Source organism: Podarcis vaucheri, assembly GCF_965113315.1.
Source record: "Podarcis vaucheri genome assembly, chromosome: 11".
Classification (NCBI taxonomy): domain Eukaryota; kingdom Metazoa; phylum Chordata; class Lepidosauria; order Squamata; family Lacertidae; genus Podarcis; species Podarcis vaucheri.
In genome coordinates, this window is record NC_138749.1 from 72,847 (window position 1) to 88,734 (window position 15,888).

A 15,888-nucleotide genomic window follows, 5' to 3' on the forward strand; every position below is an offset into this window, starting at 1 on the left:
CCAGGGACTCGGTAACTCTGATTCCTACATTGCAGGGGGTTGGACTAGATGACTTTTGGGGTCCCTTCCAAATCTACAGTTATATGATTCTGTGACATTTTAAACAACTCACATTGCTACATTTCCAGCTGAGTTAAAAAGATAGGTTTTAATACACCAAAATCTCAAAGAAAGTATATTAAAGCTACACAAAACTTGAACACTGGTAACACAAAAACCATAATCTCAAAATATATTTTGTGATGGCAATGTAAAAATGGTTATAATTGCAATTATAAGTGTCAGGAGTGAGTAGAACATACTTCAGTTAAACTTGACAAGCCAATTCTTTGCGGAAGCTGTTGCATTATGGAGATGCATTTTACTTGGGTGGTCACACAGAGGGCAAGCAGAGAGAGGAGGGGCAGCTTCCCATCTCCTAAGAAACCTTGGGCTGCATTGTGCCCAATCCCAGGCCCACACAGCTATCCCTTGGCAGAGAAGCGGAGGGCATCCTTAAGAACAGGAACTTACTAAAGTTGCTTAAGGCCAGCGTGAAGAACCTTTTTCTCTTGGGGTCTCCCCTTTTCTGCCTGGCTGAGGGACGCAGGCTCCTCACTCCTGGCTTAAGACATCACTGTGCTTGCTGACATCACAGACTTTAATCACTTTGCGGAGACCACAGTGTACATCAGATTCTTCAAGGGATTTTGTTTCTTAGTAGTAGAGAATAAACAGGGAGCAGCAGCTGCACAGGATACACCACTCAGAGGCATCATGCCTTCACCATCTTCATCATGCCAAACGGACCCACGGGGCTTTTGGCCCCAGAAGCAGTCTAGTGTTAAGAATTCTAAAAGGATTGCCATTTTTTATACAGTCATGAAGGTAAAATGCAGATTTTAAAAGGTCAAAGCTTGTTCAAGCCAAGGGAAACTTGCACCTTTTGTTCCCAGCCATCTTGGAGTGAGACTGCGGATGCAGCTCCAGCCAGATGGACATATTGCTCCTTCGCCTGACTATGCTTAAGGCTCGGCTGCCTCTGCAGCCTGAATAGGCAGAGTGGCCTTGCAGGTAGCAGCTCCAATGAACAGGCCAATTCTGGACATCTTGCGGGTCTCCAGGTAGAGTCCAGGGGAAGCAAAAGCAAGGATGGGCCAGTGCTAGGTCAGATTGGGCCTCGGGCTGCGGCTTCCAAAGAAGGGCAATGGTGGCTTTGGTAACCAGTGGTTTCTATGTAGCCCGCACAGCCGTTGGCACCCACTGGCCTGGTCCTGGCTTGTCTGGCCCCAGCAGGAGGGGGCCCTGTGCAGGTCCTCTATTCAGCAGGAGGGGAGTCCATCTGCAGCTGCCTGTAGGTGGAAAGGGAAGGAGGTGAGTTCTGGATCTCAAAAAACACAAGCCTAGCAATGTCTCCACAGCCAGCAGAGGGGCAGGGTGTAGCCTACCTGACAGCAGTCAACAGGGTCTGGTGCCATTCATGAAAGTCCTCCTGATTACACGACATCAGCAGCAACGTCCTGTGGGGGAAGGAGACCTGGAAGAAGGGAAGCATTGCTGGGAGATGGCAGGCTCTTGGGCTAAGGCAGGAGGTTGGGCCACAGAAATGGCCCAGGTAAAGGTGGTCCAGGACTTCCTTCTCAAGGCAGCCCATGACGGGGGGGGGGGTACTTGGAGGCCTGCCAGAAGCCCAGAAAAGCACTGCCTGGCCCTTTGTGGCAGAGCAGCAGCCCCCCATCCCCACCCATTTCTTGGACCTTTGGGGGTTTGTTCCTGTGTGCGCACGCAAACACACACCCCAGCAGCTCCCCTTTGTTGTTACAGCAGACTTGCTTCAGCCAGCTTGTTGCCTCTCTGCCCCTTGCACCTGCCCTGATGCTGCTGCCACAGGATTTACCCAGCAGGCCAGATGTGGACCCCCCAGGTGAGGTGGTCGGGACAAGGGCTTCCTACACCAAGGCAGAATTTGCTGGGTTTGGGAAGAACTTACACTGAGCAGCCCCCCTTGGCTCTGCGTGTGACCGAAGACTTTCTGCACCGTGCCTTGCCTGAGAGGGAGGACGGCCTGGCAGGCAAACTTGTGTGCGTTCCAGGGGTGGAGTGGGTGGCAGGGCTTGGTCACCAGCAAGATGTCGGAGAAGAGGAAGAACATCCGGCGCTGCAGCTCCTCCCCCTTGGGGGGCACCACCGATAGCCAGCCTTCCCGGAGAAACCAGCGCCCTGTGACAAAATGTGAGGCCGCAGAGGCCAATTGGGGTGTTGGGACTGCTGGAGTCAGGCAACCTCCCCAGACCCACTGAGACCCATCAGACAAAAGGCTCCCTGACAGGCCGGGACCCTGTTGGGCCTGTAAGCTGCTCTCATGGCCTTTTCAGCCATCAATGCATGGCTCTGTCTTGATGAGACGCTGCCCTCTTTCTTCCCAGCATGGAGGAGGTTTGCTACTGTCACACCGGAGGAATCTGCTGAGATTACCAGGCTCCCCTACTTCACAGGGTGGTTGTGAGGATAAAAGGGGGACAGGGAGAACCACGTATGTCGCCTTGTATTCCTTGGAGAAAAGGTGGAACACAAAGGCAAAACCAGCAATAGCCAGAGCACAGGTTGACTTGCACACCAGCCCTTCCAGGGCGGCATAAGGGCTTCTCACTCCCGACTCCCTTGCAGAGACCTGGTGACCCTTCGCCTGAGTATCTTTCCCTGTCTCTTGGGTTTCCCTCCAGCTTTTCATCTGTGACAAAACTGACTAGGAGGTCCTTAGCCACAGAGAACAGGGAGAGGAAGGACAAGGGAAAGGGGCAAGCCCACCCACCCCTATGCACTGGGGTGGATAAAGCCTGGAGGTGGGAGCAACAAGGGTGCAGAGCAGCCCTGTGCATGCAGGATGTTGCCGCAGATGCCTCACTGCCAGCCTGGAAAGCCCTTTCATGATAAGAGAACCAAAGTGAAGGTTTGTAAGTCACAACTAATAAACGCCCAAAAGAATCTTGCGTTCTGAGGCTGGCATGTGATTTGCCAGCATCCCTAACATTGAATCCTAGGACTGTAGAGTTGGAAGGCGACCAGGGGGTCATCTAGTCCAGCCCCTGAAATGCAGGAGTCACAGCTGCCTGAAGCTTCCCAAGCAATGCTGGATTGAGGAGCATCCCAAACCTGCAAATCCACGGGGAGCTCCTCTGTCCTCAGCGGCATAGCAACTGGACATTGGCTGTGCTGCCTTGCAGCGCCAGTACCAGGAACCAACTCCTGCGCCACCCTGCAGCTCCAATGCTGCCCTTCAGCGCCCCCCATGACGCCCTGTGGTCCACCCAATGCAACCTGCGCTTTATGCCCAATGCACTGCCCCCCTCCTTGTGCTGATGGTGGGACTCTGTTGCTAAGGGCTGCTCCATGGCTGCTTGTCTTGTGAGGAGCTGAGCAGCATCCTTGACGCTGTTGCTCTTGCCTAGCTCAAAGGCCATTCCATTTCAGGTGAGGCCACTGCTCTCCCCACTGAATTATCACGGAGCAATGGATCCAAACTACAAGAAAGAAGATTCCACCTAAACATTAGGAAGAACTTCCTGACAGTAAGAGCTGTTTGACAGTGGAATTTGCTGCCAAGGAGTGTGGTGGAGTCTCCTCCTTTGGAGGTCTTTAAGCAGAGGCTTGACAACCATATGTCAGGAGTGCTCTGATGGTGTTTCCTGCTTGGCAGGGGGTTGGACTCGATGGCCCTTGTGGTCTCTTCCAACTCTATGATTCTATTCTATGATTATCCTTTTAAACTAAGCAGCAAAGCATTGGGAGAATTGCCTTAATCAGTGCAGGAGGAGGAGGTGGAATGATGGAGTCCAGGCAGAGGAAATGGGGGCTGAGCAAGGACGAGAAATGGGAGGTGGGAGTCTTTGGGGTGGAATCCCCAGAGACCACTCTGGCTCTAGCAAATGATCTCTGCTCCAGTTGCCAGAAATGTCCAGCCCCAGGAGCCGCCCGTCAGCTGCATCCCAGAGCAACACAAGCATGAACCCAAAGCGTCCTGCAGGGCCACGTTTGAGGAGCAAAGATAGGTGGTTTACCCAGCTGAAGGGTGGCTTCTTTGCTGCCTGCCCTGCCTCTTTGTCTCCTGTTACCAAAACAGAGGACCCACCTGGAGCCAGAATCCGGGTCTTCTGTCCCTTAAGCAGCTTCTGAACCCGGCGCATCTGGTTGGCATTGTCACGGCAACGAGATATTTCCTGGACTCGGTGATATGCCTCAGAGACAGACTTCAGAACTCCTGCAAGGACCACAAGATCACCTGAGACAAGGCACCCACCCACCCCCAGGGGAAGTAGGTTGGAGCCTCTGTGGCTCAAGGGAGTTAATATTATTTACTTGATTCCCCTCCCCCCGTCCTCCAGCAAGTCCCCCAGGCTGCTCACAGAAAAGTTAATATCCTACCTGTCAGCTGCTTAAAGTCAGAGCTTTCTGGGTGGGTATTTCCTACCAAATCCTTCAGCAAGTGCCTGTACCTGCCAAAGAGAGGGGGCACTGTCAGATGGGGTGGGGAAGGAGGGGCAGGTGCACGCCTTCCGGCTCAGCCCTCCAGCAGCCTCCTCCCTGGGGCTGAGGGGGTGCAGCCAGGCTGTGGAGCCCCAGTGGGGCCAGCTGAGCAGCCCCTCCCAGATGCGATGAGCACAGCATCCTCCTGCAGAGGCGGCCACCTACCGAGAGAGCCTCTGGAGGGGCAGCGGGAGCAGCTGTTCCAGGCCAAGGCCCCCAAACTCTGGCCGGGACTCCTGGAGCTTCTTGAAGCGGGAAAAGGGTTTGTTCTTCCGCACCTGCCTCTGGAAGAGCAAGAGAGGAGAAGCAGGAGTCACTAGCTGACCTGCCACCCACTCCCCACCCCAGGTCATCACAGAATTGTAGAGATGGGAGGGGCTCCAAGAGGCATCTAGCCCCGCCCCCTGCAAGGCAGGAATCACAGCTAAGACATCACTGAAACGGCTTGATCAGCAAAGGGCAGGAAAAGGCTCCAGGCCTGGGGGGGGGGGGCTGTGTGCCCAGAGCAGCTCCCTGCAAGATTCCTGCTCAAAGGGTGTGACAGGGACAGAAAAAGGAAACAGGTACCTCCAAGGTGCTCTGGGCCTTTCCCAGGTTTTCAGCATAGCAGACGTAGAGAACCAGCTGGTGGCAGAAACCCTCCAGGCCAAGCCCCAAGCGGCCTCCCTCCAGATGGAAAAGCAGAGTCCTGGGTGCAAAGCGGGAGAGGGCTCCTTGAATCAAGAAGTTTGGGGGGGGGCAATGCCGCTTTACCAGTATTGCCTCACACTGGCGCTCCCCCTTGCTCCCCCCTCCCCAGCTATATGAGGGGCTATATGAGAGGTGGGTGCGGGACTATCCACGACACTTGTGGTTAGTGGCATATCCTGCCTTGGAGGGAGGGGAGCTCACAGGGATTCAGAGGTAGGCTCTTTTCTGCACCAAGGGGGGGTCGGGTTTGATATCTCAACACAGGACAAAGCTTCCTCCTGCCCAAAGGAATACTATTCAGCTGGAGGTGTCAGGGCAATTCACAACATAAAAAAACAAATACATAATAAAAATATGAGCAAAACCAAACCAACAATCCCTGTTTCCACATTTAAAAGAGCAATCAGTCAAAGGCCTGGTTGAAGAGGGACATTTTCACCTGGCACCTTTTTGTTGTTGTTTAGTCGTGCCCGACTCTTCGTGACCCCATGGACCAGAGCACGCCAGGCACTCCTGTCTTCCACTGCCTCCCGCAGTTTGGTCAAACTCATGCTGGTAGCTTCGAGAACACTGTCCAACCATCTCGTCCTCTGTCGTCCCCTTCTCCTTGTGCCCTCCATCTTTCCCAGCATCAGGGTCTTTTCCAGGGAGTCTTCTCTTCTCATGAGGTGGCCAAAGTATTGGAGCCTCAGCTTCACGATCTGTCCTTCCAGTGAGCACCCAGGGCTGATTTCCTTAAGAATGGAGAGGTTTGATCTTCTTGCAGTCCATGGGACTCTCAAGAGTCTCCTCCAGCACCAGAATTCAAAAGCATCAATTCTTTGGCCATCAGCCTTCTTTATGGTCCAGCTCTCACTTCCATACATCACTACTAGGAAAACCATGGCTTTAACTATATGGACCTTAGTTGGTAAGGTGATGTCTCTGCTTTTTAAGATGCTGTCTAGGTTTGCCATCGCCTTTCTCCCAAGGAGCAGGCATCTTTTAATTTCGTGACTGCTGTCACCATCTGCAGTGATCATGGAGCCCAAGAAAGTAAAATCTCTCACTGCCTCCATTTCTTCCCCTTCTATTTGCCAGGAGGTGATGGGACCAGTGGCCATGATCTTCGTTTTTTTGATGTTGAGCTTCAGACCATATTTTGCGCTCTCCTCTTTCACCCTCATTAAAGGGTTCTTTAATTCCTCCTCACTTTCTGCCATCAAGGTTGTGTCATCTGCATATCTGAGGTTGTTGATTTTTCTTCCGGTGATCTTAATTCCGGCTTGGGATTCATCCAGCCCAGCCTTTCGCATGATGAATTCTGCATATAAGTTAAATAAGCAGGGAGACAATATACAGCCTTGCCGTACTCCTTTCCCAATTTGGAACCAATCAGTTGTTCCATATCCAGTTCTAACTGTAGCTTCTTGTCCCACATAGAGATTTCTCAGGAGACAGATGAGGTGATCAGGCAGTCCCATTTCTTTAAGAACTTGCCATAGTTTGCTGTGGTCGACACAGTCAAAGGCTTTTGCATAGTCAATGAAGCAGAAGTAGATGTCTCTCTGGAACTCTCTAGCTTTCTCCATAATCCAGCACATGTTTGCAATTTGGTCTCTGGTTCCTCTGCCCCTTCGAAATCCAGCTTGCACTTCTGGGAGTTCTTGGTCCACATACTGATTAAGCCTGCCTTGTAGAATTTTAAGCATAACCTTGCTAGCGTGTGAAATGAGTGCAATTGTGCGGTAGTTGGAGCATTCTTTGGCACTGCCCTTCTTTGGGATTGGGATGTAGACTGATCTTCTCCAATCCTCTGGCCACTGCTGAGTTTTCCAAATTTGCTGGCATATTGAGTGTAGCACCTTAACAGCATCATATTTTAAAACCAGATATGGCGCCTAAAGGTGTATAATGAAGGTGCCAGCCGAACCTCCCTGGGGAGAGCATTCCACAAATGGGGAGCCACTACAGAAAAGACCCGTTTTTGTGTTGCCACCTTCTGGACCTCTCATGGAGGAGGCGCACAAGGAGGTACACTCAGTGGATGATCTCAGGATCTGGGTTTGTTCATATGGAATATTTTCAGCACATTGTTCACATGTGAGTTTTGCACAGTGCTAAAATTAGGGCTGGGCGATATCTGGTTTTCAACATCAGGCTATATCAGCAGCTAACCATCTGATATACTGGTATCTCATGATGTCTGAAATAAGGAGGGGTGGCTGGGCTGTGGCGGGAGGGAAGCTTTTTGCTGCATGATCTCCATGCTCTTTCTTAGAGCACCAGGTTGTCCTTCCCAACAATGTGCACAATCGAGGCGCCTGGGCTGGGTAGGATGGGAGGGAGCAGAAGAAGTGACCAGGAGAAAGAAGGAAGGAAGGAAGGAAGGAAGGAAGGAAGGAAGGAAGGAAGGATCACACCCCCTGGGCTGGCAGAGTTCTTTGCCATCCTTCCCAGCCACATGCAGGATCACATCACCTAGGCTGAGGATGCTGGGCTGGCAGCGCTTAGCTGTCCTTCCCAGCACAACTGTGGTGCCTCGGCTGGAAGGAAGGCAGGAAGGCAGGAAGGCAGGAAGGCAGGAAGGCAGGAAGGCAGGAAGGAAGGAAGGAAGGAAGGAAGGAAGGAAGGAAGGAAAGCAGGCAGTGCTGTTTCTTAAAGTACCAACACTGCAGTTAAGGGGAGGTGCTGAGGAGAAGAAGAAGAAGAAGAGTTTGGATTTGATATCCCGCCTTTCACTCCCTTTAAGGAGTCTCAAAGCGGCTAACATTCTCCTTTCCCTTCCTCCCCCACAACAAACACTCTGTGAGGTGAGTGGGGCTGAGAGACTTCAAAGAAGTGTGACTGGCCCAAGGTCACCCAGCAGCTGCATGTGGAGGAGCAGGGAATCAAACCCGGTTCCCCAGATTATGTGACTACCGCTCTTAACCACTACACCACACTGGCTCACTTCTCAAGGCTGACTTCTCAAATTTTTCACAATTATATTGCCCCCTGGAATTTTGAAGGCTGTTCACAGCGAACTGCTGGGTCAAATATTGCAATGTGAGCTTAAACCGGATTTGAACTATGTATTGGTACATCGCACAGGCCTAGCTAAGATGTTGTCCCAAAGGCCAAAATCCAGCCAGGGGCAGCGGTTGTCCTAAATATCTGAGGAGACAGCTGACTCCCCCAATTTCCTTTACAGATCCATGTCTGTCATTTGAGAGCCTACTCTAGTCCACACATATCAGGTTGAGAGGCAGCATTGTGGTTCTTGCAAAGAGGACTTCCAAGTGTCTGTTTAGTCTGATTGAAATGTAATCTGAAAATTTAAGAGGGTGCAATCGCCTCCTTCATAAAGCTAACCCCTAAACCCAGCTCCCATTTACCCCACCCATATTAGTCAGGAGTTGTCTCAGTGTACTGAGGTTTGGAAAATGTGGGCTACAGAACCAGACAGGATACAGAGCAGGAAGTTAGAGGAAAACTCTCAGAGCCCACTGCCACCACCCAACAGACCCATGCTACCCCACCCATCGACAAAGGCTCCCGCAGTGGGTCCCTTACCGGCTGGCAGAGCAGATGGACTCCAGGCACCCGAAGATAGCCTCCTGATCCGCTGGCTTCAAGGTCCCTTTGGCCTTCAGGATGGCCACAAAGTACTAACAAGAGACATGCAAAGCAGTTACTCCTCCCCAGATACAAAGACTTTTCTAACTAACCTAACCCTTGACTGGATATATGCATGTTCAGGTCACAATCAAGGGGGAACACAATGACGGCATCCTACAGCAGTTGGTGATGTGACTGACCAGAGGGGTGACCATGCTGGACTTCATCTTAAAGTGGGGCCCATAGCTTGGTGTGACATGTGCTGTTGAACCAACCAGTGACATCAGCCAGAGTGCAGCCCAACGTTAAGTGGGCAATTGTCAAGAAAGTATGCCACCTTTACATTGGACTTCAAAAGAGATAACTAACCAAAAGCGAGGAGTCTGGTAAGAAGGAAGCTGAACAAGAAAATGATGGTGGCCAGATTTACCCAGAATGCTTGTGGGTCGTTCAAAGCCACAGCAATAGCAGTTCAGTTAGAACACAGTAGAGGGCAGAAAGGCCTCCTTCAGAAAATGGAAGGCCTGTCCAAACAAGGGCAACAAAAAGTAAGTCAACTTGGGCCAAAGAAATGCAAGCAGACAATCAGGGATGCAAGGGGGGGAAATACGAAAGAAAGAGAATTTGAAGAGCCAACTGCTAGAAACAAAGGCCCACAAAACCATTTCAATACATTATTGTACGGCCAACCAATGAAGCGGAGTGTTGGAAGACTCAAAGCTAGAAAAAAGGAAACCCTTCTTCATACTGCTATATCACAATGTCTGAAATAAGGATGGAACTATGTAGAGGTGAACAGTAGGGTTGGGAGATATCTGGTTTTCAACACTGTGATATATCACCAGCTAAACAAAGCAATATCCCCATGTCTGAAATAAAGATGGAGCTTTGTAGAGGTGAACAGTAGGGTTGGGAGATATCTGGTTTTCAACACTGTGATATATCACCAGCTAAACAAAGCAATATCCCCATGTCTGAAATAAAGATGGAGCTTTGTAGAGGCATTGGCTGCCTTCACAGTTTTCCCCACATTGTGATTTTTGCATTATGGTTCACAATATATCGCCAAGTCAAAAATTATGAAACCATTATCATGATATGGACATTAAACTGGTTTTGGATAATATATATCACCCAGCCCCATTGATGGTGACTAACTGCAGTGGCTACGTTCCACCTCCACTGTCGTGGGCAGTTTGTCTCTGAACAATATCAGTTGCTGGGACTCTAAAGTTGGGAGAGCATGGCTGTTGCACTCTGATCCTGCTAACGGATTTCCCATTTGGTTGAGAAGGGGCTGGACTAGGTGGGCCCACTTGGGCCTGATCCAGCTGCAGCTGCAGTGCTCTGCTTATGTTCTTAGGAGCCCTGCCAGCACCAAGAGAAGGCTGCAGTGCTCAGGGCTTGAGGGTGGTGAGAATCTGCCATCTCCTTTCTGCTCCTCCTTCCTCTGGTCTCTCTCCCTGCACCATTTGGCTGCCAACAGCAACAAAGAAAAAGCAGCACATCACTGAAAAAAGTGAGCCAGGAAGCCGGGTCAGCTTGCTCCTTCAAGAAAGAGCTGGGAGCAGAATGGCACCCTTAGTCCTGCACAGTATCTGAGCTCAGAGAAAGGTCCAGGGCCCTGCAGCCCAGCTTCTCACCGTGGCTACCAAGCCCAGCTGCTCCAGGTACTGCTGCTCTGTTTCCACCAGTTCCTTAGCCGTCCGACAGCGCTTCCTCTCCCACCGGGCTCTCTGCTCTTCCACCGGGTGGCAGCTGCTCCCAACGGTGCTGGTCATTGTGTGTTTTTCTTGGGGAGAAAAAGAGAAGCCTTGAAAAGAAAGTTGCTCCAGCCAGCCCATACTAAGGATCATTAGGAAAAGGACTGGGAATAAAACTTCAGATATGATGACGATGTCTGTGTATGAACTCTCTCCTAAGAGGAAATGCTGCAACATTAGGGACTTTCTAGTTTAGAGAAAAGGTAAGTTATAGTGGGTGGGGCATGATAGAAGTTAAAAGATAATGCAAGGGATGGAGAACATAAGAATCTGCAAAAGCCACAAGCAGGACATGAGCACAACAGCAGTCCTCTCCTCACCTGCTATTCTCAGCACCTGGTACTGTCAGAGCCCTACCACCTGCTGCCTTCCAGCTTGCTCCCCAGCTCTTCCTCCTTCCCTGACCTTAAGCCTGCACAAGGTCGAGAGTAGGAGTCAGGGACAAAGCTCCCGTATTATAATTTGGAGCCGTCCATTGAAGCAGACTGCTGGAAGCCTCAGGACACACAAAAAGAACTTCGTCACATGGCACATAGTTACACTATGGAACTGGCTCTCACAGGAGGCAGTGATGGCCAGCAACTTTAAGAGATTCAAAAGAGGATTAGACAAATTCCTGGAGGAGAGCTGGACTTTCTGTGGATACTATCCTTGATGACTGTGTTGCCCCTCCATGGTCAGAGGCACAGTTGCTGCCTTGCTTGCAGGCTTCTCATGAGGCACCTGGCAGCCCCTGCGGGCAGGTGTGGGGGATTCCCTGGTCCTGAATGGGGTAACTGTGCCCCTGAAGGACCAGGTGCGCAGCCTGGGAGTCATTTTGGACTCACAGCTGTCCATGGAGGCGCAGGTCAAATCTGTGTCCAGGGCAGCTGTTTACCAGCTCCATCTGGTACGCAGGCTGAGACCCTATCTGCCTGTGGACTGTCTGGCCAGAGTGGTGCATGCTCTGGTTATCTCCCGCTTGGACTACTGCAATGCACTCTACGTGGGGCTACCTTTGAAGGTGACTCGGAAACTGCAATTAATCCAGAATGCGGCAGCTAGACTGGTGACTGGGGGCGGCCGCCGGGACCATATAACACCGGTCTTGAAAGACCTACATTGGCTCCCAGTATGTTTCCGAGCACAATTCAAAGTGTTGGTGCTGACCTTTAAAGCCCTAAACGGCCTCGGTCCAGTATACCTGAAGGAGCATCTCCACCCCCATCATTCTGCCCGGACGCTGAGGTCCAGTGCCGAGGGCCTTCTGGTGGTTCCCTCATTGTGAGAAGCAAGCTACAGGGAGCCAGGCAGAGGGCCTTCTCGGTAGTGGCGCCCTCCCTGTGGAACGCCCTTCCAGCAGATGTCAAAGCGATAAACAACTACCTGACATTCAGAAGACATCTTAAGGCAGCCCTGTTCAGGGAAGTTTTTAACGTGTGATATTTTACTGTATTTCTGGTATCTATGGAAGCCGCCCAGAGTGGCTGGGGAGGCCCAGCCAGATGGGCGGGGTATAAATAATAAATTATTATTATTATTATTATTATTATTATTATTATTATTATTATTTAGCTTAGTTCAGCAGAACTCTTAGGGGGCCCCTGAGCAGTGCAGGTACCTGATCTTTGGTTCTTCACCAGGCACTATCCAGAATCAACACAAGCCAGTGTGCAGCCCTTTGGCACACAGGTCAGACGCAAGCACACAGCCAATGGAATCACAGTCCATTATTATTCAAAGCGCTACCAATGAACATGGCATAATACAGAATAACAGGGGAAAGAACATGGGCTTGGGAGAAATGCCGGGCTGTGAGGGTCCCTGCCTTGAGTTCAGAGGAAGCGCACCAGCCTTGCACGAGGCCCCGGCAGCAGCTTCCCCCACCAGGTCAGAAGGCACCAAGCAGCCCAGAAAGCCTTTCTCTGGAGGAGCCGGGAGGGCCTTGCTCCAAATCCAGCCAGCCACGAACCTCGCTGCTAAAATGGGGAGGAGGGGGGCAGGGCGAGGACAGGACCTCGAGCTCCTTGGAGGAAGGTGGGGGGCAGAGGCGAGCGAACCCCGCTCTTGCCCGGGCCGGGCAGGCTTCCCCGGGGTCCCCCGCAGCCCTTCGGAAATGGGGCCGCTTCGCCTTCCGGGGACCCCGAAAGCAGAGGCTCCCCGAGAGTCCAGCCGACTCAGGTCTACTCGGAAGCAAGTCCGACTGTAAGCGGAGTCCGCATGGCGGCTCCCTGTAAGGCAGAAGAGTCGCCGCGCGTGGCGGGGGGCGTGGGGTGGGAAGCCCCCGAGGCAGCGGCGGAGCCAAGGGGGTCCGAGGAAGCCCCCTGCCTGCCGGCCTGCCTCGCCGCTCCCCTCCCTACCTTGCTCCGTCCGGCGGCGCCCGCCAAGCGTTCAAACGGCCAGCTGGTCCGGCCCCTTCCGGGCGCCTCCTCGGCCGGGCGGGCGGGCGGGGCTGGACTCGGGGGGCGGACTCGGGGGTCGCCCGAAGGGGAGAGCGGCTCTCGGCACCCCGTAGAGGCCTCCCCTTCTCCGGCCCCACAGAATTGCCCGGCAATTGTTCTTCTTTCTTTCTTTTTTAATCATCAATGTGTTCATAGAATCATAGCACTGTAGAGTTTGATGGGACCCGAGGGTCGCCTAGTCTAACAGCCTGCAATGCAGGAATCTCAGCTGAAGGATTTCTTTCAGATGGCCATCTCTGCTTAAAAACCTCCAGTGAAGGAGAGTCCATCACCTCCTGAGGGAGACTGGTCCACTGTCTAATAGGTAAAAGGTAAAGGACCCCTGGACAGTTAAGTCCAGGCAAAGGCGACTGGAGTTGTGACGATGGCGTTTGTCCACAGGCAGCTTTCCGGGTCATGTGGCCAGCAGGACTAAACCGCTTCTGGCCAACGGGACACCCTGACTGCCGCAGCAGCACCTGGCATGCTTTCGAACTGCTAGGTTGACTGAGATAGCTCTTTCTGTCAGAAAGTTCTTCCTGATGTTTCATCAGGCTCTAGCTGAACAAGTCCTACACTCCAAATAAAAAAAATTCCTTCCTGTAGTACCTTAAAGACCAACTAAGTAGTTCTTGGTATAAGCTTTCGTGTGCATGCACACTTCTTCAGATACACAGTCCTACACTGCAGAGCAGAAGAAAGAAAGCTTGCTCCGTCTTCCATGTGACTGCCCTTGAGATATTTGGAGATGTCTATCATATCTCCTCAGTCTCCTCTTCTCCAGCTCCCTCAACCACTCCTCATAAGGCTTGGTTTTCAGACCCTTGATCATCTTGCTTGCCCTCCTCTGTACATGTTCCAGCTTGTCAATATCCTCCTTAAATTGTGGCTCCCAGAACAGGACACAGGACTCAGAATGTGGTCTGAGCAAAGCAGAATGGAGTGGTACTATGACTTCTCTTGAACATAATACTATACTTCTGTTGATGCAGCCTAGAACAGCATTAACTTTATTTGCTGCTGCATCACACTGCTGACTCTTCTTCAGCTTCTGGTCTAGACTTCTTGATCCTTCTCACTACTAGTAAGCCTGGTGTCCCCCATCCTATATTTGTTCATCTCATAGGAGCCAACTCCTATGGGCTGTGAGGGCTTTGGGCCCCACAATAAAATGTTTGAGGGGGCTGGGCCCCCACAAATTTGATGGACATTCCTTCCCAAGGAGCAGAATGCTTTCCTGCCCTCCTTCCTGGTTTCCAGCCCATCTCACCTTTGCTTTGTATTGATCTTCGTCCTGCCTTATTGGCCAGCCCTTCCCTCTTCATAGGATCAAGGCTGCATCCAAATAAGATTCATTTTTTGAAGGAAAAAAAAGCATGATTAAAAATAAATATATACTTATTTAGCATTCCAATTTCTGTCTGCACAGGGATGGTTGCAGCTGGAGAGCCATGTATCACTGATGCCACCCAGGCCTCCAATGATAAATGTGGGTCAAAGAGAAGCCCCAGGCTCCCCACCTGCTCTTTCAAAGGGAGCGCAGCCCTTTCCAGGACACGCTTTGCACCCAGTTCCAGGGCCTGAGAGCCGCCAGTCCACAACACCTCTGCCTTGTCAGGATTCAGTCACCGTTTATTGGCCCTCACCCAGATATACCTATGGCAGGTACAGGTACTGAACAGATAACGAAATGTCATTAAGGGGGGGGAGTGACAAACAAGCATTGCATAATACAGACACATGGATCCAATAAAATATGGAGTAACCTTTGATTTATTTTTATCTATTTTACAAAATGTATATGCTGTTTAATTGTAACAAAACCTTTAAGTGGTGTACAAGAAATCATTAAGGTCACTTCAGGCATTCAGGATCATTTTGCTATTTGTCCCTGTGGGGTCAGAGGCAGCAGCAACTGTTGGGTCTCTTCCTCCTCTGCTTTCTTCCTTTGATCAGTAGCTTTTCTTAACCATCAACTGACCTCAGAGGCTTTTAACTGCATGGCAATGCTGAGGATGAACAAAATTAAGTAATTTTTCAAAATAGCCTATTAGCCTAATGAAAATATTTTCAATGTGACAGCCTTTGACATTTTGTGTCATTTTATTTGAACCATTTCAGAAAATACTAAATTCCCTTGCTCAAAAGCATCTTTTACCACTGGGATCAGTGGAATGGTAGTTTTCTAAAATGTGCGACCCTTCTGGGCATTGTATCCTTATTTGGCACCCAGGGAGCGCCAGGCCAACAGAAGCCACTAGGCCAGCCCTCGCTGCCCATGCTGCTAGGCATGTGCAAACAGGTGTGGAGGGTTCACGGAGCCCATGCACCAGCTCAGCCCTGGGCACTGGAGCCAAGCGGGGGTCCTAGCCACCCATGCAGAGTGGCTGGGGATGTGGTGGCAAGGCCAAGCTGGGCTCCAGTGCTCAGAGACCCCCGGCAGCAGGCAGGGCAGGGGAGTGATCCTTGGGGGGGGGGTCTGGCTTCCATCCTGTAAAAATCATGCGCCCAGGGCTCTGCTCCCACCCACCCCCACCCCGCTACACCCATGCTTCTGCAGTTAGTGTGAAAATGGCAAGCATGTGGATGGATGGGTTATGCCAATCACATGTGCTCCTGGGTACCTCACCAAAGACTCCCGAGTAAGCCATGGAATATGAGGAGGGGGCTCCGTTCCCCTACCCAGCCAGGGCTAGACCTTTGCTTTCTGATGTGGTTCCTTCTGACCAAGAACCACTTTGGTCACTCTTCTGTCTGCAGCATGTCCTGGAACTGCAGGCAACCACCTCTTGCATTGCCAAACAAGCTCAGTGTCCCAGTAACTGCATCATTGCTTGCTTAGCTCCCTATGCAAAGCAGGCAAATGCTCTGCAACTGAGCTAAGGTTCTTTGGTGCCCCACAATGCAGCAGAGCAATGTTCTATTGGAGACTC

General features: G+C 51.4%; 1 protein-coding gene across 7 annotated transcripts; it reads right to left on the minus strand.

Annotated features, from left to right (window-relative positions):
- Positions 1 to 129: 129 nt before the first annotated feature.
- On the minus strand, positions 130 to 12,941 carry ARHGEF39 (Rho guanine nucleotide exchange factor 39). 7 transcript variants are annotated; one of them, XM_082242145.1, is made up of 11 exons: positions 12,875 to 12,934; positions 10,856 to 10,947; positions 10,416 to 10,564; positions 8,728 to 8,822; positions 5,071 to 5,191; positions 4,669 to 4,787; positions 4,402 to 4,472; positions 4,109 to 4,237; positions 1,970 to 2,199; positions 1,428 to 1,516; positions 130 to 1,331 (listed from the first exon to the last, which is right to left on the minus strand). In XM_082242145.1, the coding sequence occupies exons 3-11, from the start codon at positions 10,551 to 10,553 to the stop codon at positions 1,298 to 1,300; spliced, it is 1,026 nt and encodes a 341-aa protein (XP_082098271.1). In that variant the 5' UTR covers positions 10,554 to 10,564; positions 10,856 to 10,947; positions 12,875 to 12,934; the 3' UTR covers positions 130 to 1,297. The 7 variants fall into 7 exon arrangements, with proteins under 7 accessions (XP_082098271.1, XP_082098273.1, XP_082098272.1 ...); XM_082242147.1 differs by lacking the exon at positions 12,875 to 12,934 and adding an exon at positions 12,532 to 12,804; XM_082242146.1 differs by lacking the exon at positions 12,875 to 12,934 and adding an exon at positions 12,136 to 12,440.
- Between the last annotated feature and the right edge of the window lie 2,947 nt (positions 12,942 to 15,888).